This window comes from Falco naumanni, chromosome 8, assembly GCF_017639655.2.
Source record: "Falco naumanni isolate bFalNau1 chromosome 8, bFalNau1.pat, whole genome shotgun sequence".
NCBI lineage: Eukaryota > Metazoa > Chordata > Aves > Falconiformes > Falconidae > Falco > Falco naumanni.
In genome coordinates this window covers 37,226,470-37,252,859 of record NC_054061.1, presented here as the reverse complement: position 1 = coordinate 37,252,859, position 26,390 = coordinate 37,226,470, and the positions used below count along the sequence as shown (strand labels likewise).

At 39.5% G+C, this 26,390-nt stretch overlaps 1 protein-coding gene across 1 annotated transcript in view; it reads right to left on the bottom strand.

Annotated features, from left to right (window-relative positions):
- Positions 1-26,390, bottom strand: part of CNTNAP5 (contactin associated protein family member 5) — a 289,036-nt gene that overhangs the window by 54,653 nt on the left and 207,993 nt on the right. Inside the window, exon 13 of the mRNA XM_040604535.1 lies at positions 25,462-25,662. Within this exon, the coding sequence (XP_040460469.1) occupies positions 25,462-25,662 (201 nt within the window). The remainder of the gene's footprint in view (positions 1-25,461; positions 25,663-26,390) is intronic.

The window sequence follows — 26,390 nt, the reverse complement described above, 5'->3', positions numbered from 1 at the left end:
ACAAAAATGTACGCAATCATTTTAGCTGTCATAGTATTGTCAACACATTTATGTTTTCTTTTCAGCTGATTTTCTTGCAGAAGATTGCTGCAGCCAGTGAAACCAGTCTATACTATATTATTGGGAAATTACTTGGTAAAGCTTGGAATAGTAATGTTAATTGAATAAAAGGGTGATTTGTCTAGGAGTTGAAATAGATATTATACAGAAGTGCTTAATCTAATTTTAAAAGTGCCCATTCTGGAAAAAATATTTAGATAAAGACAAATCCTTCGGGCCATCAGCAGTTAATGGTATTCATTAATCAAATTCAACCTGTGTCAGATTCTTTTGGCAGAAATCATTATACACTTAAACATAACAGTGAAATAAGCAATCATTCACATGAATTAAGAGTAAGTAGTTTTCTGATGTCTTTTTCAGATCTGTTGTTATTTGTTTTATCGAGCAATACCAAGCAAACACATACACATTCAGATTTATGATATAGACTGGGGAAGTGGTAGAAGCACCACAGTTTGAGTCATTTACAACTAAATTAAATACAGTGCTAAAAAATAGAGCATTCAACATTATAAGAAGCAATCTTAGATTGTCAAGGGAACAGACTATAAAAAAAGAGTGTCATTTCAAAAATTCTATTTATTAGGCAGAGTTCTGCCACCCTTTACTCAAGATGACCGAATTTTTCTCCCTAACTAGTCCCTTAGAAATCAATTGTAGTATTAAGGAAAATTATGCCCTGATTCTTCAACTGCTTTCCACGTGCTTAATTTTTAACACATGAGAAATCACAGAGCTATTCAGCAAAGCTCTTAAATCTAAGGTACTTCAGCAATGTCTAAAGTGTTTAGGAATTACTGAAACATATATTGTATGTCATATATCTGTAATGCTGAAGTAATTCAATATTTCACTACCAGTGCCAATCAGTCTATCCCTGAGTTCTTTCCAGAAAGTTTACATTGTCATACACTGGCAGAGTGGGAGGGTGTCTTGCACCGAGACCAAGTTTGGCCAACAGCTATTGATTAAGATCCTTTCTTCTAAGCCTGTAGATCTGTTGCATTATCTTCACTTTGGTAATCATGGTATTATCATTTTTTCAAAGCATTATCAATTCTCTACCACCTGAAAATAAATTAATTTCCTTTCTGTGGCAAAGCCACAGAGTCCATTATGTTAATCAAGGAATTAACATGGCCCAATAAACTAATGCTTACACAGGTCAGTAGAATTGCTCTTTAAAATTTCTAAGCTAAAAATGCCATTTAATAAAAAGTGCTAGTAATTCTTCAGTTTGTGCTTACATTGTACCTAATAATACATTATTTAGTCAAACAGCGTACAAATAAAAGTATTATTTTCCATGCAGTTTTGTCTATTTAGAACTGGAAAAAAAAAAAAACCCAAACCACTATAATATTAAAGTTGTCTTTGAACTTCATATTATGGTTCCGAAGGACAATATGTGTGAAAAAAATCCCAAAGCAAGCAAAGCAAACAAGCCCCAAGTGACTGAATTCACCAGTAAAAGAAGAGAGACTGGTTTCTTTCAAGTAATTTTCTCCTGTACTGTGAAGCCTTTGGAAGGTTTTAATTTTGATAATAAAATCCCCCAAAAAAGCAAATTCTTTTTACTTTTTGCAGAGGATAATAACCCTTTCTGTGATGATGCTGTCTGGAAGCCTCTAGAAACAGCTGTGATATTTACATCACTTTTTTCACTATAATTTAATATGTTCTCAAATAAAAGAACCGAGCAGGCAGAGAGTATTTTATATCAAACCAAGTACTGCTACTCGTTCACACTACCAGGCACAGGCTGCAGAAAGGAAGGGTGGCACAAGTGTCTTGAAAGGAATAAATAAGGGGTCTCATCTCCAGCTGATGATGTTTCCCTCTACTGTCTCCACAGGCTAGGCTTTTCTGGTCTGACTGGTCTCTTCAAAAGCTACCGTGCTTAGCCAAGTAAGACTTCGGAAAACCTAGCATATACAATATAATATGGACAAGAACCCAGTTTTTCCCCATCCAGCACAGAAAAGTAGGCTCCTTTCAGATGACAGTTCTCCAGCAGATCTCCAATAGCTGCTCTATCAATGGGCACAACTGAACTGCTCATCGTTAGCTCTCAGTATGAAATCTGTTTCAACAGAAGCAAGGCTGGCACAGACCGCGCAGTTCGCAAGCACAGAGGCTGAGGACTATGAAGAGAATAGCAGACACAGAGAGGTTGTTTCCAGCGATCCATAGGACGTGATGCAGACTGAGATCAAATTCACCTGCAGTGCATATCTGGCTCTTCTAGTGACAAGAATGGCTGAAGATTTATTCAGTGTCCCTCTACCTGCTTACAAGAAAATGTCTGTCCTCTTAAATCTCCCTTGTATCGATAGTTCTCTCATTTTCTGTATTAGAAGGCATTGACATTGCTAGCAATACAAGTTATATTTAAAGGTTTTAGGCTTGCTCATGTTTTAAAGGGCAGATATTTTTTTCAAAGATTATTTGTATAGGCACTCAGAAGCTGGAGGAGGGGGAGAAGCCGCATACCCCAACAGTATTTAGGACTAAATTACTATGTATATAAATGCCAGACAACTTCTGTGGACTCAGTTTACCTTTATATAGGCAGAAATTCTTAGCACTGGCTTTGGCATTTATACAACGAGTTAAAACAAAGGCATGCGTTTTTAACAGTATTAGAGTTAAAAGATTTGTCAAGATTTTCCTGCATAATTTCCTAGGTGGTTCTTGTTATTGTAACAAACAAAAATCTAATGATGGAAGTATAACAAGATCAACTGGATCCCTTGTTAAAACTCCTGTGCTGTATAAACCTAAAGTCTAACCCAGTAATTACACACCCATAAAACAAGTAAGGCTTTTGGGGTGCCCAAGTACCGAAACAGGTCAATTACAGGTCTTTTCCAGCACCACAGCAAGTCTATTTATTTGTGTCTGTCTGTTGAAACTCTGAAACCATATTGCATTGAAACAGCATCCTCTTGGCAGTCTTCATGTTCAGATTTTCTCTAAAATCAGAGTTAAGCAGAACTGAATTTCTTAAATATTACATCTATACATCTTACTGATGAAAATGTAGATTAATTTACACCTATGCTGTTTACTCTTAAAAGGATTCACATATCAAGAGATAGCGAAAAGTGGGAAAATATTGATTGTAGAATTGCACAAAGCAATTGAAGCCAATTCTTTGCTACTGCACTCAAAAATGTAAAATATCTGTTTGCACTCACCACATCAGCAATATCAAATCCTGCAGATGGCTCACCTGATATGTTGCTCATTATGTGAAACAAGCAGTTGGCAGATTTTTTTTTAATATATGTATCTGTACATACACACACACACACACACGTATATGAGGCAATTTCAACCTGAATGACTCTGGAGGCCAATTCAGAGTACAAATTATGATCTCAACTAACTCATTGTTAAAAGGCTCTTGAAAAAGTGGAGAAAGGCATAAGAGACTGAGAACAAGGGAAAACTGTGACTCAGTATTTCTTTGTAAGAGTTTCCCAAGGTTTTGCTTTCTCATGCTTGATTTTTTTTTTCCATCACAACATTTTTCTACCTATTTTAATAAGAATTTTAAACATTAAACTGAAGTAAAACCAAATGTTTACCCCTCCTTTTCAACAGGAAAAAAAAAAATCTACTTTTGATAAATCAAAGAAAAAGTGTTTACAATTGTTCTGAACAAAATTATGGACAAACTGGAGAAATATTCCATGTTTAGTGGATAACAAAAATTTAATATATTGCTAGAGTCTGTTTGCTCAGTGAAGAGGTCTATGGTATCAATGACGTGGAATTTGTATTGGTTTAAACGACAGCTCACACCTCCGGGAGAATACGCTAGCAAAGCAGGGTGAACTAAGGCTGTGCTGTATTAACCAGTTTGTGCTACCCATTTTTTGAAGTGGATGCTGAGATTTATCAGTGAAAAAAAGTTGTTCTTCAGTTTACAGCCCCCAGCAAGGGTCTCATGGTTCTGCCCCAGCCAGAGGAAAGTGACACTCACCCTCCAAGGTGGCAGGCTCTCTGCACTTCACAAAAAAAACCCCTGCTTTTAGCTCAAGATCAGGTTACCTTGAAAAAAATTAATACATGTAATATGGACCAGGGGAAAAAATGAGAATCCCCAGTGGCACAGTTCCTTTGAACATTATTCATTGACTGAGCCACCAAGTCATCCAGTTGTTTTTGTACCATACTACTCTGCTTCCATGCGGACACACTTGTTTTACGCCTGGCTCTTCTCTTTTCAGTACAGCTCTAATGACCATCTAACACTTCCTGCCTTTTACTCAATACGTTCCCTACGGCAATCATGCAACTCAGTTTTGTTGTCTTTTTTTCTTTCTTAAAACTGTAGCCCACACACCGCTGCCCTATTTTTTGAGATGACAAACATGACTGTTGAAAATCAAGCTGGTCAAACGCTGCAGCAAGACAGTAGTACAGAGCAGCAATGGTGCCGGTCAGTATTATTAAGATTCGCACTGAAATTGATTTCAATTTCTGGTCAGATCCTGTAACCCTTATTCAGAGCTGTTAGCCAAAAGTGAAGTACTTCTGCTAATGCCAGTGAACCTACTCCCTGGGAAAATGCTACTTAGTCACAAAGTCTGTCCCTCATTTCAAAATTATTTTGTTAAGTGTGGTTAGGAAAAGGATAAAGACAGACAGTACTTTGCTGACACTTTCTTTCTCATTACTCAGCTTTGCTGCCAAGGTGCACTGCTTTTGTACAGGGTCTCTAGCTGAAGTAATTGCTTAAAAAAAGACAAGACAAAAACATGCAGCAGCATTTGTCTGCATCTCTTCCTCTTAAGCAAAGAAACTGCATCTCCCACTGAAGCAGCTGTTATCATGGTGTGCTTTGGTCTTCCCGAAATTGTTAAGATATTCTCACAAATGAGAATGGGCAGAAAGAGGGAAATAAACATGGAACTTCTCTTCTTCTAGGTTTAACAGGAGGGTAATGAGCAGAACTGCTGAGCTGCAATGACAGTTGTGCTATTGCACACTAACAGCAAAAGCAGCATCAACCCTTTGTGAGACAGATTTGAGGATGGCATAAGGATTTCAGAACCAAACACTTCTATACACTGAGGAAATTTAAATCTACATGCAAACTAAAATTTTATGCCTCATGAATGTCTTTTCTGAAGGCCAAAGAAGGCTGAAAAAATTATGAGTACTTGCATTCTCCTCTGCCAGCTCAGGCTGGGTTGTTTTCTCAATAAATTTCTGGCCAAGTGACAAGTTTCCTGAAAGATGCAAGTGGGACTCCAGCCAACAACAGAAACTATGGGAACAGCTGAAGACATGCAGGTTAGAAAGAAAAAGCAACAACAACAAACCGACCCAAAACCCAAAAATGCAAAGAAGATTACAGCTTTTAAGGATGAATGACTGAACAGAGAAAATATCATCTTTGAATCCTCAGGAGTTTTGCTGAAGATGGACTGGGTATCCTACTCTGTTGAAACAAAAAAAGGTAGCTTATTTCCTTTATCTCCTGCATTCCAGCCTAGCTTCACTCCAAATATGTCCCTCTTGTGTTCAATTCCTTTCCCTCATTCCAACCTTTCCCATTTTCTCTGTTTAACCTAACTCCTCCAGGTAAATTCAGTTAAACAAGCCCTGCATTGCCTTAGCAGTTAGGTCTATGGCATTGACATGTGTTCTGCCACATCCTTGCTCTGTTCTGGGACCAGAAACTTATCAGTGGCCTGGATTGAATTGCAAGTGAACGATAATCATGGATAAGCCACAGTAGTCTCCAGCATGACCCTGCCTGGGCCAAAGGAGCAGGTCCTGCTCAGCAGATGTCTGGACATTTTTTGCTGTGTCATAGGTATAGCCAGTAAGAGTGATGGCAGTAAGACGATGCCATCATTTGTTGAACCCACACTGCTCATGAAGCTCCTATGTGTTCATTCTTATCCTCTCACCAGTACCATCTCACCCATTTCCACTGGAAGGTCATCTCCTGCAGTGGCTCAATACAGTGCACATGACAATGGACTTTTGTTCTTAATCAGTTCTTCTGTGTAAATATAAAAATAGTTTGTGAGAGTAAATAGTAGCAAGTGTTGAAGTAATGGATTCATAAACAGAAGATAAACCAGATCATGTCATTCCAGTTCTTGAGAAAATGCCATGGGATGCTGAAGGATCATACATAATTAAGTCCCGGGGTTCTCTGCATCTGCAGCAGACCAACGCTCCTCAGTGGCTCTCTGGGGACTGAGAAGGACAGCAAGAGCGACATGTGCAGCCAGCCTGCGCGCAGCTAGTACCACAGCCCCATCCACCCACGGCCTGCTGAAGTGTTATCCACACTACATTACAGCCTCACTGGTCGAGGTGGCCTTGTTTTAGATCATCAAATACCACATGGACTGGAGGAAAGCATGGGAGAGATGAGTGAGTTTGTAAGTTTAGACACATCATATGCTCTTCTTCAGTAATTTCTTTTTAAAGTGTTTTATAAGAGATGTGAAAGGCCTACAGGGTAGACTGCTGAACTAATGCACTTTATAAACTACCATAAGGTGAAAAGAGTAGTTTAATCGCAGAAGTTTTTGTTCTTAAATGCTATTTCACTTTTCATAGAGGAAGGTAATTTCAGAGCTGAGAAATAACATCACTGAGGACAGAGGGAAATAGTTGAAGACTATGAAGACTATGAATGGTGTATCAAACTGTAAACCAAACATTTCCCCACAAGAAAACTAAGTATTCAACTTTTATTCACTGAAATGTCAAAGTGAAACAACAACTATTACGGAACTGTAAAAACTACATTAAGAGCAACTGTCCCAGGAAAAAAAAACTTTGAAGCTCATTCATTCACTATTATTTACCAGGGATAAAAAAGGCCATATCCAGCAAGTGGTATAAAAGCATCTGGCTCCAGCAAAATCAGGGTAATCATGCTGATTTTCACTCACTGCACAGGCTTTTCACAGAAGGCCAGAATGGTTGAGGCTGGAGGGGACCTCTGGAGACTGTCTAGTCTAGCCCTCTGCTCCAAACTGTTCTGAAACAAATTTGTGTTGTAAGAATTCCTTAAATAAAACTCTGTGGCTGTCACTGGGACAGATAAAAGCACCATCTGCAGGTATGCAGTGACTGAAATAAAGGCCTGAAGGAACTATTTTTAAAGGTTGCAAAAAAAGGAAAAGTAATTCTACATTTGATCAATATACTCTTGAAAGATCCATCATGACAGCTCAGGATCTTGGGATACGGCGTAGATGAAGAGAAACCGAGGGACCCTACCTGCAGCACTTGCACTTCATGCACTCAGTGTGGTGCAGTGGTGGAGCCCCTAGGTCTGCACTGCTCCCAGGCTCACCTGCTTACCAGCCTGAGCCCTTCCATCGACAGATTCCACAAAAAGCCAGCTCTACAGCCTAGCCTAATGGTAGTCTGGAAGCCAGGGCATAACTCAGAGCAGGCTGCACAAGTTTATGGACAGAAGTCAACTGGAGTAAAGTCAAGTGGAATTAATACAAGGTTTAATCCATTTCTTGCAGGAACCCATGAAAGGTTTGCTGGATCATGCCCACAGCAAAATACAATTTGAAAAACTAGAAAAAGAAAATAGATACAATGGGGACATTTGGGACATTTAATAGCAGACTGGATAAGTTACAGAAAAATATGCTGTGGAAAGCAGTCTTTGCTTGGCCCTTTGGGAGAAACTACATACACTAATAACAGTTCTTCTCCCCGACCTTTAGTTTGAAAAGTGTCAGAGTAAAAATGGAATTACCTTACTCAACAGAACTGTTTCCTGTATATTAAGTTTTAACTACCAGCATTAATAATGAGAAAAAGTATCCTTATTATTACTTTTTTTCCTTCCTGCTCACATTGCATCAATACAGTCAGTAGTGACCAAAATGGACTGTCTTCTGATTTCACAACCCTCCACAAAAGACAGATTAGTTTTGTTCCCACTGTACTTGCAATGGCAGTTTCTAGAAATAGTAAAAACTAGATTTGGGTCTAGAGAATCTTTATTAGCAATATTGATTCACAAGGCAACGAGAACACACCTTGTCTTTCAGCTCCCAGGTTAATACAGCATGGCTGACAGACAATAACATCTATTTACACAGATTGAATCTGATCAGTAAGTCATTGGGACAATGTCATTTCCACAAAGTGCCTTTTTGAAGTGTAACCATTAACTGATTCCTGTAAGTATCTGAAAATAACTACTGAATTTCATGGTTTAGATTAATCTTAAAGAAATTTAAAAATAAAATAAGCAAATACGCTGAATTTCTGAACTGGAATAAAAACAGAAAAACAGTCTTAATAAAACATAAATTAGAAGAGGTAATAACATACAGTCAATCACTTTGAAGCTGCAATCCCTAATTAAATAAATGAGTGGATTTTCTTAAAACTGATAATAGCACTCACAGTTACTACTGGGATGATACTTCTGTTTTGAAAAGAATCCTTTGGAAAATGAGATGTGAGCATCTCAAGCTCCCTGTAAAATTAATTGGGCAAATGAGCATCTTTGGTAAGAGGGAAATCCAGTATCATTCCCCATGCAGCTTTATACAAAAAGCCAAAGATTTTTTGTTTGTTTTTTTTTTTTTTTTTTAAAGGCAAAAAAGCAGCATATTTAAATTTATGTTAAACAGCTGAAACAGTCCCTGTGCAGAGCATGCAATATATTTGCTGTACTCTGAAAGACAACATTTGTAAACAACCAAAAAATGAAACCAACACCCGGAAAAGAGTTTAGAGACTAATCCAGGCACAGTTCTGAGTCTCGCACTAATTATAAGCCAACAAGGCAGCCTGGACAAGAAGAGTGAAAACCACACTCTAAGCCTCTCCTCCTACTCTTCTGTCACATTCCTACTGAATTGAAGTCTCACATGGCCAGTTGACCTGGATTGTTTATTTTTTGTTCCCAAAACATGTTAGGTGGCAAAAGATAACACTCAGCTGTACTTACTATGATCATAACAGCATTCATCTGGATGTCCAGCACAGCAGTGGATGAAGTCTGGGTTTAAGTGCTTTATCAAAAGAACCCCTCAACTCATCAAACTGCATCCCAGCATCTCTGGAAAGCTACAAGCATTACTGCAACTCATTAAACTTCTTTATAGTCCAATGTGTTACAACACATTACAGAGCAATGGTAAATAAATAACTGCTGATTTGACACTGCTTTCAACTGCTGAGCAATTCTGCTTTCCTCAATGTTACAATTAATGTCAGCAGTTAACGCCTTAAGTAGTGGAATCGGAAATGCGACTACAATAAACAAATGCAGTCAAGTCTCAACTTAAGGATACAGCCAAACTGCAGCATGGTGTTGGTTCACCTGTCCCCGTCTCAGGCTGTAATTAGAGTTCTGTTGGTCTGAGCAGCAGGGGCATCATTTGTCATCCTAAGGAAGGCTGGAGTGCTGTGAAATTGGGCACTTTGGAAAAATGCAGCTGTAGCAGAACACATGTATAGGCAAGACCATGAAATGAACTGGCTCCAAGCCAGCATATAAGGAGAAAAACAAGAGAATATAAATGAAAAAATTCATAGAATATTGTACTCAGAAGATGCTCCTATTGATATATCCTGACCAGCTTTAAAGGTCAGGATGACAACAATCTGTCTTCTCTGTGGAATAGCTTAATCAATTTGCAGCTCTTTTTTCTTCACTCTGTTAGCAATGAGTTTACATCTTTCAAACAGACCTTCTATTTAGTTTTTGTTGTTTAATTGCTCTCAGGTTCCTGTATGTATCTACACAGCTGTAGCAAACAGAAGGATATATACATGGTTGTGTATATACGTTCGTGCACAGACTGTACTGAATAGAACATGAACTGCTCAGCTATGCTCCATAGCTCTACTGTCACTAACAGGGATTATTATTCAGCTCAAGAGGCAGTTTTTTGCTCCTGGAGCAGAAGAAAGAGCTCAGCTATAGCTTCGCCACTGCAGTGAATACTCAAATGGGCAGAGGCTGCAGACCAACAACGACCATGCAACCACAAGAACCCACCATCTTCTGATGCTGAACAGAATCATGTGGAGACACAGACTCCTTCCCCCACCACATGCCCACACACATATGCATACATTGCAGAGTGAGGCTGGGAACTTCAGCAGCTCTAGGAAATGTATTAGCATACGCCCAGTATCAAAAAGTCAGCCACAAAGCTCAACACTTTCCAGAGACAGCACCTCCTGCTCTCTGGGCAAGATCAGGGCATCTTATCCCAATCCAACATAAGATGACCTGTCCTCAATCATTGATTTCTTGCCAGTACTAGAGCACAGCTCTTGACTCTTGAGACAGCTCTAGTTGCCACATCACTTGTGAGTATCACATAGGCTGCAATAGGCACATCAAATACATTTTAAAAATTTTCTTTCTTCCCATGGAATACAGTCAACAAGGTTACAGTCCTTATGTGCAGAGTAATTGATCTTCCACTCATCTAATCTAATTTGCAGTACTTAAATGAGATGGGTACATCTATGTGCCTTCTGTATTTAATGACTAAAGAAAGAACCACCATCGGAGCCATTCAGTCAACCTACAAGCTTCACAAAATAAGGATTGAGATCTTTACACACAACATAACTTTCTACTGTAGGATTTTCATCACAGCTGATGAAAAACAAACCTTTCTTGTGGACTGTATCAAGGCTTTGAATCAAAATCCCACAAGATCATCACATACATCACCATCTTTCCTTCCAATAGTAAGGCTCCTAAATTGAATGTACCTTCCTCAAGACCAGTACAGCCTCCGACAAATCCTGTCTGCTACTGGTTTGGAGGGACATAGGCATCTCCCCTCATGTAGTGATGCTCAGGGTGGAAGCAATACAACTGAGACAGGTAGGACTGTCTAAGACTGGCATAGGATTTTGGGAAGGTGTACATATGTATACATACATGTATATATATATATATTGTTAAGAGTCCTGTCTAATCATTTGCCCGCTTTCTTTTCAGGACTCAGAGCCCCACGGGACCAGTGGTCAGAGGAAATGAAGTCATGGACAAGATCAGACCTAAGACTCACATTTTAGAGCCAGTCCCACACTGGGCAAAATGGGAATCCGTGAGGGGCAAACTACTTTTAAAAATATATGAGAGCCCCTTTCTCCAACCTCTTCTCTCCATACATACGCCTCCATTCATATGTACACCTCCATAATGGAAGCTTTTCCACTCACATTTACATTAAGGAATTAATAAATATAAGTTACACATTTATGGCTGTAATACACTCCTAAGGATTATGCTTTTTCTCACATCTAAAGAGCAGAACGAACGCAAAGGAAAACATTACCCTGATGTATGCTTCATTACAGAACAGACTGCAGAAACAATCAGCAATATGCAACTTCTTGTAAATAAAACTGACAACTTTCCACCCCTCTCTCATCTCAGCATTGCTTTTTTTCCCCACTCATCCTCCGAAAAATGACATTTGGTAATGTTGACACTATGCTGTGTATTTCATTACACTCACATGCAACTGGTCAAGGTAAGGTGCAGATGTCCAGGGAGTCAGGTAGATGTAGCTGTATTATGCTGTAAATTCAGAGGTATGGAAAACTGACATGCATAAGAGAAGCAACCCCCTAGTACAGGAAAAAATGTATTTGTCTGAATTTGGGTTTCTTTTCTATTCCACATTGTGAGTAAAAGTTTTAACCATACAGCTTTACTTTTAAATGAAATACATAAATGACTCCCAAGCAGCTGGTCTACTTAACACTACTATGTAAACATCTGTTCACATTCATGCATGCAAATAAGTACATCAGCTAGCAAGTCTCTTAGGCTCAGATTAGTCTTTATCAAGTCCTCCCAGAAACCACCGGGGTGGAGGTCAACAAGTGTGTGAAGGGGGAGGAAAGGGAATTCTTAAGCTTTTTTTGGAGAACCGACCCTTAAAGAAAAAGATGGATGATGGAGAATGCCAAAAACATCAATTCCCATGCTTTCTGTTTTTCAGTATGTTTGCTGTAACGGAAGTTTTCTTTCCTGTCTCTTTGTGGTGGTTTCCTACTTCATCACATATTTTAAGAGCTTGTTATATAAATGGACATTGTGTCAAATTTTTATTCCCATTTATTCAAATCATCTTTTGAAAGTGCCAGGGAACCCAGGCCTTCTCCTGCTGAACTAAATGGGATTCTTGACATTGACGTGAACAGAAACAGGACTAGGCTGGCTGTACGCCTCATTAGATACGCGATTCTATAGCAGCCTCTAAAATTCTGCTGAACTCTCCCTTTCAAGCAAATAAAGCAGGTAAACTCAAAGGCCATGAAATGTCACTATTACATTTCAACACTTAAACTAAGGTACCTAATGAATTAGCCCTCGTCTTGCTAGGCATCTTGGAAAACTGCAGCCCCCAGGGGATTTACCCTGGCCGTTACCACTTATTGCAAAGTCAAAGAGAGAAAGCTAAGGTTATTGTTTTGCCTGTGGAATCAAAATATGCTGAGAGCGCATGTTATTCCCCAGACTTAGAGGTTTATTGTGTTTCTATTTCACACCTAAGGTCACCATATGTCTAGTGACTATGCATTCTGCTACCATGGCTACTGTCATCATTTTAACTCTAATACTAAGTAGTCCTAGACTGGAACAATACTGGCTTAGAAACAGCACAATTTAGTACTTCTAGCAGAAGACTGGTCTTCCGATTAAAGACGGAAAATTAAATATTCTGGTTCCACCTTTGGGTTTGTCAGCCTCTCCAAAATCATACAAGTCAGTCAATCGCTCTGGACCTTCGTTTTCACACCAGAAAGCCCAAGAACTGAAAGCCCTGAATAAACAAAATAAACAAAGCTAGTACAGGAACAACTGTGTCTTCTCTATTGAAAAAGGTTACTAAATGAATCAATCTTTGATCGAATTTCATTCAGCATTTAAAACAAGATAAAGTTTGAAATCAGTTTCTTGTGGCCTGATACGATTATGCCATGATGACGATGCTTCCCTCTGTATAATACATTAATGTGAATTTGACCACACAATTGTCATTTCTTGTCATTTAAGTAGTCTTACAGTTAAGCAGCCATAATTGTCCTTTGGGTGTTATCTTAAATACATTAAAAAAGAAATTGAATGCTTTCAGCACATTATAGCTGGGACACTTTTTCAAAGCTAATTTCTATGTCTGTGAATTATTCATAATACACTTCAAACAGGCTCTCCTGGATAAGGTAATTGACCTTGTCTGCATTAAGCACCTACTACCTTGCCTTGGGATAATTAAATCTATGATGTGGTCCATTATTTAAAGGTAATGTCTTTTCATTAGGTTAGGCAATATATTATCACTCAACTAGTCACCTAATTCTGCATTTAGTGCATTCAAGTTTTCACTGTTTTGTCATGGGTTACACTTATCATAGCAATATCTCACATTAAGTAGCATGGTACAACAGTAAGACAGCATTCCCTGGATAAATGGAAGCAGGATTTTAAGGACTAAAGTTTCAAGATTTACCTCTGTATTTGCAACCTCAGTTGGTTGTGCTTGTTTTTTCTGTGAGTAAAAGCAATAAAATGTGTCTGTTCAGTAAAAACCAGTGTCAGGTCAAAACTCCGGTACAGCTAATATACCGGGTAGCAGGTACCTATATAAATTCACATACTGTTCAGCGGTAACACTTATGTGCTGTTGAAAGGTATGCTAAAACACATGTATTGAATTCCATGATATAAACTAGTTCAGGTACTTCTAACAGTGTTTTCTTTTACTGTGTAGAGAAACCCTTGGTTGGCCTGACATCCAGGAATTCAATTAGCAGTGCTGGCTGCTGCCCAGGATAGCTTTGAACCATTTCAGCCCTCCCTGTAAGAGATTACTAGGACTCAATTCCCCACTACATACTGCCTCAAAAGATGTTGCTCAGTGAAGACCAAACTAACTGATTATATATATGTTTTTGCATATTCATGGAGGGAAAATTTCTGAGAGAGAAAGGTAAACAGTTGAGCACCCAAGTCTCACCTGTGCTCTAACTACTTTGAACCACTTTTTCAGAATAAAGCAGCTCTGAACCTATTTTAGTCAGCCACTGACAAAGTCCTCCTGCACTGGTGAACTCCAGTGGCACAGCAATCTGAAGGAGCTCCTGCCTCAATCTCTTTCCTGGCTCTGAAAAATGGACAGAGATGGTATTCTAATTTATACTTGCACCACTCCAGCAACCAGAGTTCAAGATGCTTCTCCACCTCCCTCTACTTCTGATGTGCAGGGTTTACCTGCATGGAAACACTGTGGTGGCTTTTTCAATCTAACAGTGTTGAAGTGTTTAGGCTCTGAATGCAGATCCTGCATTAACAAGCCATGGATGAGCTCCTTAGCTTCTCTACGTATCTGAATTTTTACAATGTTTTTGTGTTTTGGAGTTTGTTTTACACTAAACTTGAATTTAATGAAAGATGCAGTAACTAAGGACTTAATCCACCATCTCAGTTGCCTAAATCAGTATAAATATACCAAATCCAATGGAAATGATCCTGCATATCTTTGAGCTTTGTATTTTTTTAGTTGAATCACTTGATATTGTAGCTTCTCTCAAGCTGTCCATTAATAGAATTTTATGATGATGTTAGCTATTCAAAGCTTTTTAATTATGTTATACAAACACAGTTCAGCCTATGAAATGTTTATCTTGATTAGATACTGTTCAAGTGTTCACTTAAAATTGCGAAGCACTGTTTTAGAGCAGAAAAAAGACAAGGGCATGGAAAAGACTTCAAGGTGTTAGAGTTAACATTTACTCTGAAGGCCTTTGGCTGAATTCCTATTTGCATGAATATTCAGGAACAATTTGTTCATGCCTCAGGAACATTCCTGCAAACATAAACATCTTAGTATTATGGTCCAGAATAATATAAAAAAAGGATTGTGAAAATTATCAAAGTGAAATTGAAATAAAATTCCAGTAGGATAGGAAAGAAATAGCTGTCATTTATCATTTTCCGTCAGCTAAAACAAACTAGCCAAGGAAAGTACTGTTCTAAGCAAGATTACCTGCAACTGGCCTGTCTGCTAAATCATATTTCATAACGGTTGACTGCCTTCCATTGTGTGACCACAGTTGTGTACTATGCATTGATAGCTTTTGTCACTATAATACGATTATGTTTACCCATTAGTTTCTGCTTTTGTGCCACAAGGAAACAACTACAGTATTACAAGGGTTCTAATGGTCTGTTTCACTTTGTTGATTTACCTATTAATTTTGGCTATGGCATATTTCATGGAACATAAATTTCATCCTCTGAAAACATGACAACCTGTAGTACAATATGGTCAGAGAGATTCTGGAGCTTTGTACAGAAGTAAAAAGAATTGTCCAGGGTGGCATTTGGGAAAGAACATACCTCCCTCTGGAGGCATTGGTTGTATCTAAGACGATTACTTCAGCAGTAATAGGACATAATTATTCACTCAATAAAATTCAGCCACTATTAAGTAGGTACTTCTAATGCTCTGCAGATTGACTGGTGGCCCTAGCATGTCTCACAGAGGCAGTAAACAAAATGCAACACAATCTCTGGCTGAATCCAGAACATGAACGTGCACTGGGAAAGAAGTGACCCAGAAAGCTGGCACTGCTTTGAACCTGGAGGCTCTGGGAAACAAAACTCGAAAACAGAACCTGAAAAATGCTTATGGTCAGGAGGACCTTCTCCAATATATACTAAAATGGCAAAACAAATGGACCAAACTGACTTTTCATAGCCAGAGAAAAAGCTAAAGGGAGCTGAAGTAGACACTACTTCAAGAGAAGACAACTTGTCCTAAAAATCCCACTCTCTACTGTTATGTTAGCATTCAGTCATGAAGATCCCTCTCTAAGGAACAGCCTCTAAACTGCCAAACATCAAAATAGTTTCATCTGGATAAGATCTGAGAGATTGAAATCATGGTGACAATGAGAGGTGAACAAATTCTAATGTACAGAAAGCCTTTAGCTCAATGGGGAGAAGAGTAACCAACATTAACCTGTCTTGTTTCAGGCCTGACAATGATCCATCTATCCCAAGCAGTTAAGTACAGTCAACCTTCACTCTTATTTTCTTCCTAACCTATTTGTACATATCTACATAAATATGCAAACACATTCTTTCCCCAAAAGAGACCAATCTGTGTACATCAATAGATAATTTTATAGACAGTACTGACCATTTGAGTCAGCAACTAAAAGAAAAAGTTACTAGTTAAAATAAACATATAACTTAATTGATGTTACTTTTCCTTCAAAACCACTTTTCAGATCTCTGCTAATTTTTTAGAACATCCCAGCCTAGGCTTGGACTCATCTATAAAAGCCTGTCAGACCTGAATTAGGTTCAGTAATACAAAATTGAGAAAAAGAACATTATACCCCACCTGAACATACCATTACCTCCCTTGCAATTTGGTAGGTTCATAAAAAATCACAGAATCACGTCTTCCTTGTTAAATCACTGTGACTGTGTTAATCAGTTTACTAGAAAGAACAAATGTACCTCTAAAGGATGACATATTCATTCTTCCATTAGCAGCACTGGGGCAAGGCACAAGGTACCCACAAAAACCTCACGCTTAGAGTGCAAGACTTCAGAGATGTTTATCTTGGAGGAATCACTGTTCTTATGGTTCTTTTTTGTGGCTGCACAAAACTGGCCATTGGTTTTAGGGTGGTACTTTCAAATAGATCTAATGGCCCATACTGGTTTCCAGCAAAATTGTCATCAGTAACAGCCTGATGCCTCAATTTTCTTTTCTGCTAAACAAGGTAAGAAAACTACCTTTAGAGGAGGACTGCACAGATTAATTAGTTAAGCTTTCTAAATGCAAATGTTAAAAAAAAAAAAAAAAAAGTTTTCTTCTGGGACCTTTGAATTCACATCTTGACAGCAAAGGAAGAAGGCTCTTGATGCGGCTTTGAGTCCTGGACATCCCAGGCAGGAGCACACCCCTTGGCTAAACCAGTCCCCATTAAAGTCTGAGCCTTCCTCCTACCAAAGAGGCTTGGAACAAATTCAGGCTCAAAAGGTTTTTCATTTTTGTTCTCAATCTTTCTGGCCCAGTAGATATGAAAAAAAGCTTCTCTAAAGAAAGTTTTAAAAGAATTTTCTTTGAGATCACCGTATCTTTCTAGCTACTTGTCAACTCTCAACCAGATCTGATCCTCCCCACACCAATCTGGGTTTGGGGGAGGTAAATAATTCTCAATTGTTGTTAGATGTTTCTTGGGAGTGTAAGTAGTACACAGCTTTTTTCCCCAAAGGCCTGGAAATGTATTCTCCAAACATGCTTTCTTACCCCATATACTTTGGTGTTGGTTGGGTTTGTTTTTTTTTTTTTACAAAAGAGAGTAGCAGACAATTAGAAAAGCTACTTTTATGTTCCCCTTAACATCAGATGCTTCACATAAGCAAAACACTGAAATAAATATTCTTAGGGAAGGCTCTTACTCTGTTGTTTGAACACTAAGCACAAAGTAATATGAAAATACACCCTTCAGCTGACCCTCATTGTTTCTTTTCCCATCTCTGCCTTCACACTGTCAAAAATAGAAAATAAATTTCCCATAGGCTGTCTTCACACTGTAACAGGGGTTAAATTCCTGGACTTGAGATTTACAAGCAATGAATATGAGTCTAGCCCAACCTATATGGCATAAAAACTTGACTCTTTTATCCATAGGCTTATATTTTATTTTCTCATAATTACACTATATAATTAAATTCTGCCATTATTCATTTTGTGTATAGCCTCTTGAAACCTCTGTCTTCCTGGACAGGTCAGACCAATTAAAGCACAATCAAAGCATATGGGCTCTGTCCCATTCACTGGCTCCATCCTATCTGATTTTCAGCAAACCTCTTGCTTTGCACATACTTTTTTTAAAGCAAGAGTTAAATGAACCCAAAACATATAAAAAACAGGTATTACAGCCCCAAATGCTTTGCTATCCTCAAAGATAATGTGAATAGAAATATAAACTACTATTGCTCTACTCATGTGATTCTTGGTAGAATAGGTCAGCTGTGAACTCTTCCACGGCTATGACTTACATCTTCTGTTCTCCAGAATCAGAAAACATCACTCTCTGCACTGGGCCAAATTTGACAGAGAAATTAGTTTAATGTCAGTAAGACAGTCTGAGTCTGGAGCCCAAGATGCTCAAAGTAGCACAGCTGAATGAAGCAGACAAATGGAAGTGTGATGAAAACACACTCCCTGCTGTGGCTCTAATGAGGGAGAATGCACACTCTTCTGCTCAGCAGCAGTGCTTTTTTCCTTCTTGAATGGTGGACAGTTTGCTGTCATAGATAATGATGCATTAATATAACAAGCCATAGATTAGCTGTTTGTTTCTAATCACCATTACTTATTTACTGTTAATAATATGCTGAGTCCTGCAAATTAAAAAAAAAAGAAAGACTATCACTGCTTGTGATTAAGGGAATGCTGGCTGAGATAGCCTGAAAAAAATGTAGGTTTTTTCTTTGAATTTTGTGTACAAATTTTCTTTGCATTGTATGTACAAATACCTTATACAACTGGGTCTCTCAAGTCAGAAGTATTATTAGGACATGCTTGTTTCTGACACACATGTATGTCTCCTAAAACTATCCATTTCCAAACTTTTATTTGGACTGCAGAATTCTCTGAACTCAAAGTCCATTACTGAACTACAAGCATTTATACCATCCCATAGGTTTCACAGGTCAAGCAAAATACATCAACCTTACTCCAAACCAGAGGTTCTTTGGGAACAAAAGGCCCAACCTAATGAATTACAAAGGTTAAGTAAACCAGGCAGCATCAGTTCACAGCACTGACTTCCTTACAGCAGCACCAATAATAGTTCATGCAATGACTTCCAGATTCCAGGCTCAAAATCTGTTCTCTAGGTTTACATTTCATTTACCTGTCCTGTGTCTTCATTAATACCCTTGGTGCAAGCTTCCAGTATATCAGAAGAGATACTTTCTATGTCAATAAAACACAGTTTGGAGTAACAAATTTGTTGTCTAGGTAAACTGCAAAAGGTCACTTAATTAAAAAAAAAAAATATCCAGAATTTCTCCTGCCACAACAAAAAAAAAAAACCAACCCAGAAATATCCAGTGACAGTAGAAGTATGAAGAACATATTCTCCAGAAGCAATCAAGAATTACCAGTACAAGCCTCTTCCTCACTACTCTATCAAGTCCGCACTTTGAGAAGTGCTTTCATACCCACTTGATATATTGTGTGTAAGGCAAGCATAGATAGTGGTGCTCCAGTATCCACTGGATTAATCCCAGGAGACTCATGCCCTTCTAGTGTCATTCCAGAAGTATGCCAGGTAGCATTAAGCCTGTCTGCTCGTGCAGTGGGGTACAAGGAGCAAGGAGGGAGCATGCTTTCCTCCCACTGGGTTAAAAACCACTCAGTGTATGACTGAGCAAGGATTTCTTCCCATGTCTTTCCCATCACTTGGCCTCTTGGCCATATTGCAATCTCGGAGAAAGACAATGGGACTAGAGGAGAAGTAACACAAGCAGTTGCCGTTCCTTCCTCGGCAGCTGTAGCACGCTTTACCTCACTGCCAGTCAGGAGGGATCGTATATGGCAAGGGAAGTAAAGGCTCAGAAACTGGGATAGTGGTATTTCCATTACTCACAGCTGCATGCATGCTAGATGCCAAGCTACCTCTCCCATGCAGCAGGGGTTTTTTTATTCTGTTTAGACCCCCTGCATCCTAATCAGCTGCATGCTAGCATCTGTAAAAATGGCCTCTAAATCTCTGCCCACAAATAAGGGGGCATGTTGTGTTACTGTGGTGAACTCTGTTCAGAAGTCTCTAAACACAGCACGAGTCTAAAACTCTGCTTGTGAGAAGCTGCCAGCATCGCCACTTTGGAGAGGAGAGACAAGGTACGGTGGTGGAAACACAGATGGCAATTCAATCATTCTCAAGAAAGGGATCCTAATTACCCAAGAATAATTCCAACATACAATCTAGACCTGTCACCTATCCACCGCTCCCTTCAATATAAACCACTTTTTGAGAGTGGATTGCCCTGTTCCATGTTATTTTGTGCAATGACAAATACTCCCCTGCTAATGCAATAACAATTTGAAGTTAGTTTGTGCAATGACAAATAGTCTCCTGGTAATGCAATAACAATTTAAAAGTACCTGGAATGATAAAATGGAAATTATATTTGAAAGATATAATAGTGAGCAAAGATCCAATTATTATGGGCCATTTTATATCACCTCATGGTACATCTATGTAAAAAACTTCATCGGAACCCAGATTTCACACTCTTTTCTCCATAAAGATTTACACTGCTCTAAAAAGTGGTCCCCACTATATGAAATCTTGGTGCAAGCCATGCCTCAAACGCTGTGGATCACTTCTGGTGAAAAAAAGACTAGAGCTAGTGAAGGTCCAAGAAGGGCAGCTAAAAGGACCATAAACGCACTGGATAAGTGCAGAACTGTGATTCACTGCATCCTGCAATACCAGAACTTGGTGCACTAAGTAAAACATTAATTTAAAACACATTATATTTAAAAAAAAGTAGTTCTGTACACCACAAGCAGGGAACTCCTGGAATTTCCTTTTCTAGGAGGCTGCCAAGGCAGGCAATATAATAAAGTTCAAAAAGTTATTAGATAAATTTATAAACACCAGATCCATAGTGGATACTAAAAGGGATTGGCAATGGCATAAACTCTAATGCTCTTAATAGAGCAGCTGTGGGTGTTGGGAACATACTGAGGGATGTGCTGAAGACATACAGACTTGTGTACTCATTCTAAGTTGCATCTTCTCCAGCAGCCACTGGAAACAGGACCCTGCAGGACATTTCTTAGCATCTTGTGCTCTGACATCACTGGAGGCCTCATCCAGAACTAGAGGCACCCTGCACAGATGAAGAGCTCTACCAACACACAGGGCACAGATAAAACGCTACCGACCTGTCTCAGCAGCAGAATTTAGTCTAAACACAGAAATTTTAAACACAGAAAGCCCTGCTGTGAGGTGGCACTATGTCTTTTCCTCCAATAATGGAGGTACAAAATGCAAATGCAGTGGTTCACAAGTGAGGGCAAACAGCTGTCTGACATAAGGAATTACAGATCTGGATGTGGCACGTGGTGCAGATCGGCACCAAGATTCAGGTCTAGCTGGGAGACAGAGGGAAGAAGAGGAGGTAGAAACCTGGGTGCAAGTCATATAATACTAGGACTAGACTGATCTTAAGAGGGACAAGCAGAAAGTTCAGGGAAGAGGCACATAGTTTAGAATGGGTGTTTGAAATCAGTGCTTGAGATGATGCGGTATGGGAACCCTACTGGAAAGAGAAAAGTAAGGAAGTCAGGAAAAAAATACCACCTAAAGACATTCCTTTTTCTTTGATTTTGCTCTAGGACTGATCTTTTCTCAGTCCCTGCCTACACAAATGCGCTATGAACTTGACAGACTGTCAGGCAAGTATCGTAAAGCAAGCTACCCTGCAACTGATACAGCCACCACTGTGTTAAGTCCTTGATAAGGTGGATGTGAGGCAGCTTCCCAAATGTTAAGTTTTTGAGTCCACCCACCACTTCTAGAAAACAGAGCAAATTCAGTCAGAGCTGAGAGTTTGTTCAGTAATAAAGTGTTTACATACCTTCACATATGTTTACAGTTTAATTAAACATACATGTGCACACATGGACCTATCCTTGTACACTTAGCCTTTTCCCAGGTGTTACCTGAGATGCTCCACAAAGAAAGGAAATCAGAGCCCCAGGGGCTTGAATTTCTTTTCAGATTCCCAAAATACAGACAGCATATTTAGAGGCAACCCAGGCTTCCCACCCACCCTCCTCCTCCCCTGCTAGCTTGTGTTGGTCTGTGCTTCTAAGGATGAGACAGCAGTAAAGTCTGCAATCTTGCTAAGAGTGTGGATGGCTGCCTTAATTAATGCCAACTGTCAGATTTGCTCCAGTTATGTGTGTGTCTCTCCAACAGGCACAGAGAAGTCACAAGAGACTTGCAATTACTGGTCATAAATTACAAGTTTCATTTGCTAGCATCATGAGAAAGCCAGGTATTCCTTTGATGAGCAGACATCTATGCTGATGTTCACAAACCTCCTAAAAATCTATCTGATGGCAGAGATGTACAAAAAATGCAGTTCAGAGCAATTTAATTTTAGTTTTCAAAGACATGCTTGCAGCTAAACTGCAGAATGACAGTGAGAACTGATAAGGCTGTTCCAGACAGCAGGAGGTGGAGATGAGTAAACTCCTTTGCCAACTGCCAGATTGCATGTCTGACACGTTGCAGATGTAAATCCAAGTAACTCAATGGGGAAACTATGCTGAATCACACCCGCTGGGGATGTGTCTGTGTCTTCAGGGCAAGAGGTAGTAGGAAGAGAGGAAAGACAAATTCCTTGATATAAACTGGAACAATTTTATGCAAGCCAGAAGCCTCCCTTGATTTCTCTCTGAGGCATCCCCCCAGAGTGCCATGCTTGTCCCTTTGCCCAAGCACATGTTTTTTGGTTTTTTTCTCTCGACGTCAAAGCTGTGAAAGCCAAAATTGCTGTAACAACATGTATCTTTGCTGGAGAGTAACGTTATGACTGCGAAAGGAAAGAGAAATCTTTTTATTACTTCTATGTGAAGTGTGAGAGTGTTTAGATCCTGAAGACAAGGGTTTGGGCTTTTGGTGCTACCAGCTGAGATATCCTAATCATGGGTTCCATCTCCTTGTGAAAAAAAACCAAACAAAAGCAAACAAACAAAAAAAAAAACCCCAACAACAAAGCCCAGAGCAAGAGGAAGCTCAGAAATGGATTAGATTCCTTGCCAGAAGGGGAACTTTTATAGCTCTATCAAGATCAGGTATATCTCTGGGAGATGCTGTTCTATCAAGCATTCACCACTGGTCTCAGTCCAGAAGTATTAAGGAGTGGTGGTAGGCAGCAAGCTGGATTAGGTTGCAATGTTTCCTGCTGGCCTATGAATGCGGCATTGTCATCAATACATGTGCATTGTATACTGACTTCTGAAGGAGATCCACAGTGTGGTTCATTAACCGTAATTACACATTATGATACCCTGGCAACAGAGAGAGTACACTGTGCTTCAGACATCCAAAAGCCTAGGCTGAATCAAGAAACAAAATGCAAAAGTTCCAATTTTTGTTCTGTTGCTCTGGCCCCAATTCTCCATCCAGTTGCTTCTGCACATAAACACCACAGGTGAGAATCTTCCACAGTGTGTCCAGAAAAACACCCTAGGGTTATTGTCACTTGTGGTTCGTCTTCATGTTTAGGAATGTAAATTCTTCAGATCTTAGAGCTCTTCAAGACACCTACAGTGTTCATCACCACTGGGTCTCTAGGCTTTTCTCTAATACAGCAGCACTTCACCTCAAACGAATATCAATTGAGTTATTTAAGGCTTTGGGGGAAAAGATGTTCTTCTATAATTTAAAAACACTTAATATTCAGCTAAGAACAAATTGTTACCCATATCTTGCCATTTCAAGAACTCAAATGATTTATTTTTGAGCATGTTCCACATCTTGCCAAACTTACAGCCTTAGGCTATTGAAATTGAAAGTGTAATTAAAAATCATATAAAAGGAAGAAAAAAAGAGGAAAAACTGATGTTATCTGCCACACACAGAGCACTGGATGGCAATTCCCGCACCCCTGCCCCCGATTTAACAGCTGGAGTTGTACTAAAGAGTTATGAGTTGTGCAATTATTGTGTGGTCAACTGTCAGGACCACAGTGGCACTGCAGCAGCTGCAAGGGAGCAAGCTGAGCTGCTGGACACTGCCCCTGTGTCCTCCCCCTTGAGCAGTCAGAGTCACAACTTTGGTCCTGGACAAATGGAGAAGCTGCCTGTCAGGAACTGCATTAGCCAGTCTTCCAGTTGGTAGATAGCTTTCACCCTGAAGACGGATAGTTTATATACTTCCAATATACACAAGATTATCACTATTTTTTCATTTCTTTGTATTAAAGGACAAATGTGTTTGGAACCTTCAGAAGCATCCCATGCTTTATAAAGGCACCACGTACAACAGGTATCTCAAAATGTACACATAGTCTACTTCTCTGGATATGCGTGACCAAGTACCTCACAGAATTGTGTAAACACATGCAGGCCTGCTCTACCATTGTGGCCTTCATCCTCAAAAACACAATTTGGAAATAATCGCTGTTGTGATTATATCCTTAAAACATGTCAAGTATGGTGTGGGGTGCAGAAGCCAGAAACACTGGAAGTATTTTTAAGACATTAGTTCCCCTTCTTTATGAGCACTTATGCCTGCGTTTTGTTTTCCCTTTGTGCTCTACCCTGGATGCTGATACTAACATTTCATTCTTTAAAAAAATATTAGCAATACAAGCAGGTTTTGGTTGGTAAATTCTGATGATCACAAAAGACGTAATTCACAGGTTTTAAAAAACAACTGACTATAAGGCATCTGATTACTGCATCCACAAATATTCAGTGCTACAGTAATGTTGCTGGAACCAGGCAGGTTTTTGATACATCTCATTAGGCAATGTATTTTTGACACAATAGGAACTCCCATTGCAAGCTCCCCTTAAGGCTTTCCACGAGATTTCTTCTAACCTACCGACAAATTTAGGAGTTGTTAATATCAAAGAATCACTAGGGCCATCCAGACATTTCAAGTAACCAGATGAGACCTTGAAGAGATCCAGAAGCCTGCTGCTGTTAATGTCATTAATCTCTCTGGATAGGCAAACATAAAATCCTGATGCCAAGAGAGAATCAAGTGGAAGACAGCTACTCTGAGTAGCCACTGGAAATTTGGTACCTCAAAGAGATATAAATCGATCAGACCGTCTGCTTTCTTGTTGCTGCTACGTTAAGTCAGGGCAAAACACTTTTTCCTTCTATCACGAGGGGAAAATTAGTTTTGCCCCAGAAACTGTACTACCAAGCACCTTAAACATCATATTCAGGGTACACCCCTCCTCTCTCCAGAAACACCATAGGTCTGGAGAAATCTAGATGATTTCTATCTTTAACATACAGTTAAACATATCCATTTACCATCAGCTAAATACAGCTTTTGTGGTTTCTAAGTAGTACTTTCCATAGTAGAAGCTTTCAGAGCCTTTGTATGCATGAACTTACAGATATTCCCCCACAGAGCTCTAGACATTTTATATTAGAGGACAAGCACTGCACAGTGGTATCCAAGAGGGTAAAAGGCTTTTCACTCTATTCTGTATTACTACTGTTAATTTTGGGTCTTTTTCTCCTCAGTCACAGGGCAGCCTGTATCTGCTGTATAATCAGTAAGAGTTAACAAGACAAGATTTGGGATCGTGGCACTTACTTGGGGTATTCAGGAGACGTGCCTTTTTGCAGTGGTAGGCTGCCTCCTGTTCGCAGTACTCTGCACTGTTTATCATGGCTTCAAGCTGCTCTGCACTGCTGTTGTAGTTAAAGGACATGGTGTACGGCTTCTCTGGATCAGCTCCTTGGACTCTGGTTAGCCCTGTGTTGTTGTGCTGCACTGCAGTCCAGATCTTGTCTTCTGTTAAATGAAAAAGGATTGAACAGGAAGTTAAGAGCAAAAAACTTGCAACAAACAGGGAACGAAAACCGCATGGGAGAGAGCATCAGCAGGACCCCGGGCTCTGAAGTGGTCACTCTGTGATGATGACTTATTACAAGTCGGTGTAACACAGAGATGTTTCTCCCTGAACCACCTCTAGCAAACACTACAGAGCCTGCTGAGCAAGACAGAAACTACAAGCTTCCTGGGAAACATGGGAGATCTTTGGCATCTTCTATTGCCAGGTATCTAAAGAAGATTTACATTTCAGCTGGCTTTGGCCCAGAGAGAAAAGACATAATAATATGGTTCATGGGTTTTTTTGCAAGCATAGCTCTATGGGAGAGCACAGCCCACACTGTTGTAACAACAAACGGTAGTGGAGAACTGTGGCTGATGAGCTTGTACAAACTCACCACAAACTCTTGCCAGAAAGTTAAAACTGAGAGTATGTTCTTACTGACCAGTTGGAAGTCAGATCACTCATTTTACTCAGTTCTCAGATTTTTCTACATATAAGTTGAGTGATGTCTGGTTTGGATGATGGTGCAGAACAACATAAGATGCAGCATCTCTAGTACCTGTGAATGTTGTTGCTTTTCCACGCTGGGGAGCCCATTCTCATCTCCTTCATTGCATTTACTGGCAGAGCAAGGGATTTCATAGGTGACAGAAAGCAGAACCTGAGCTTAAGCACAACCTGCATC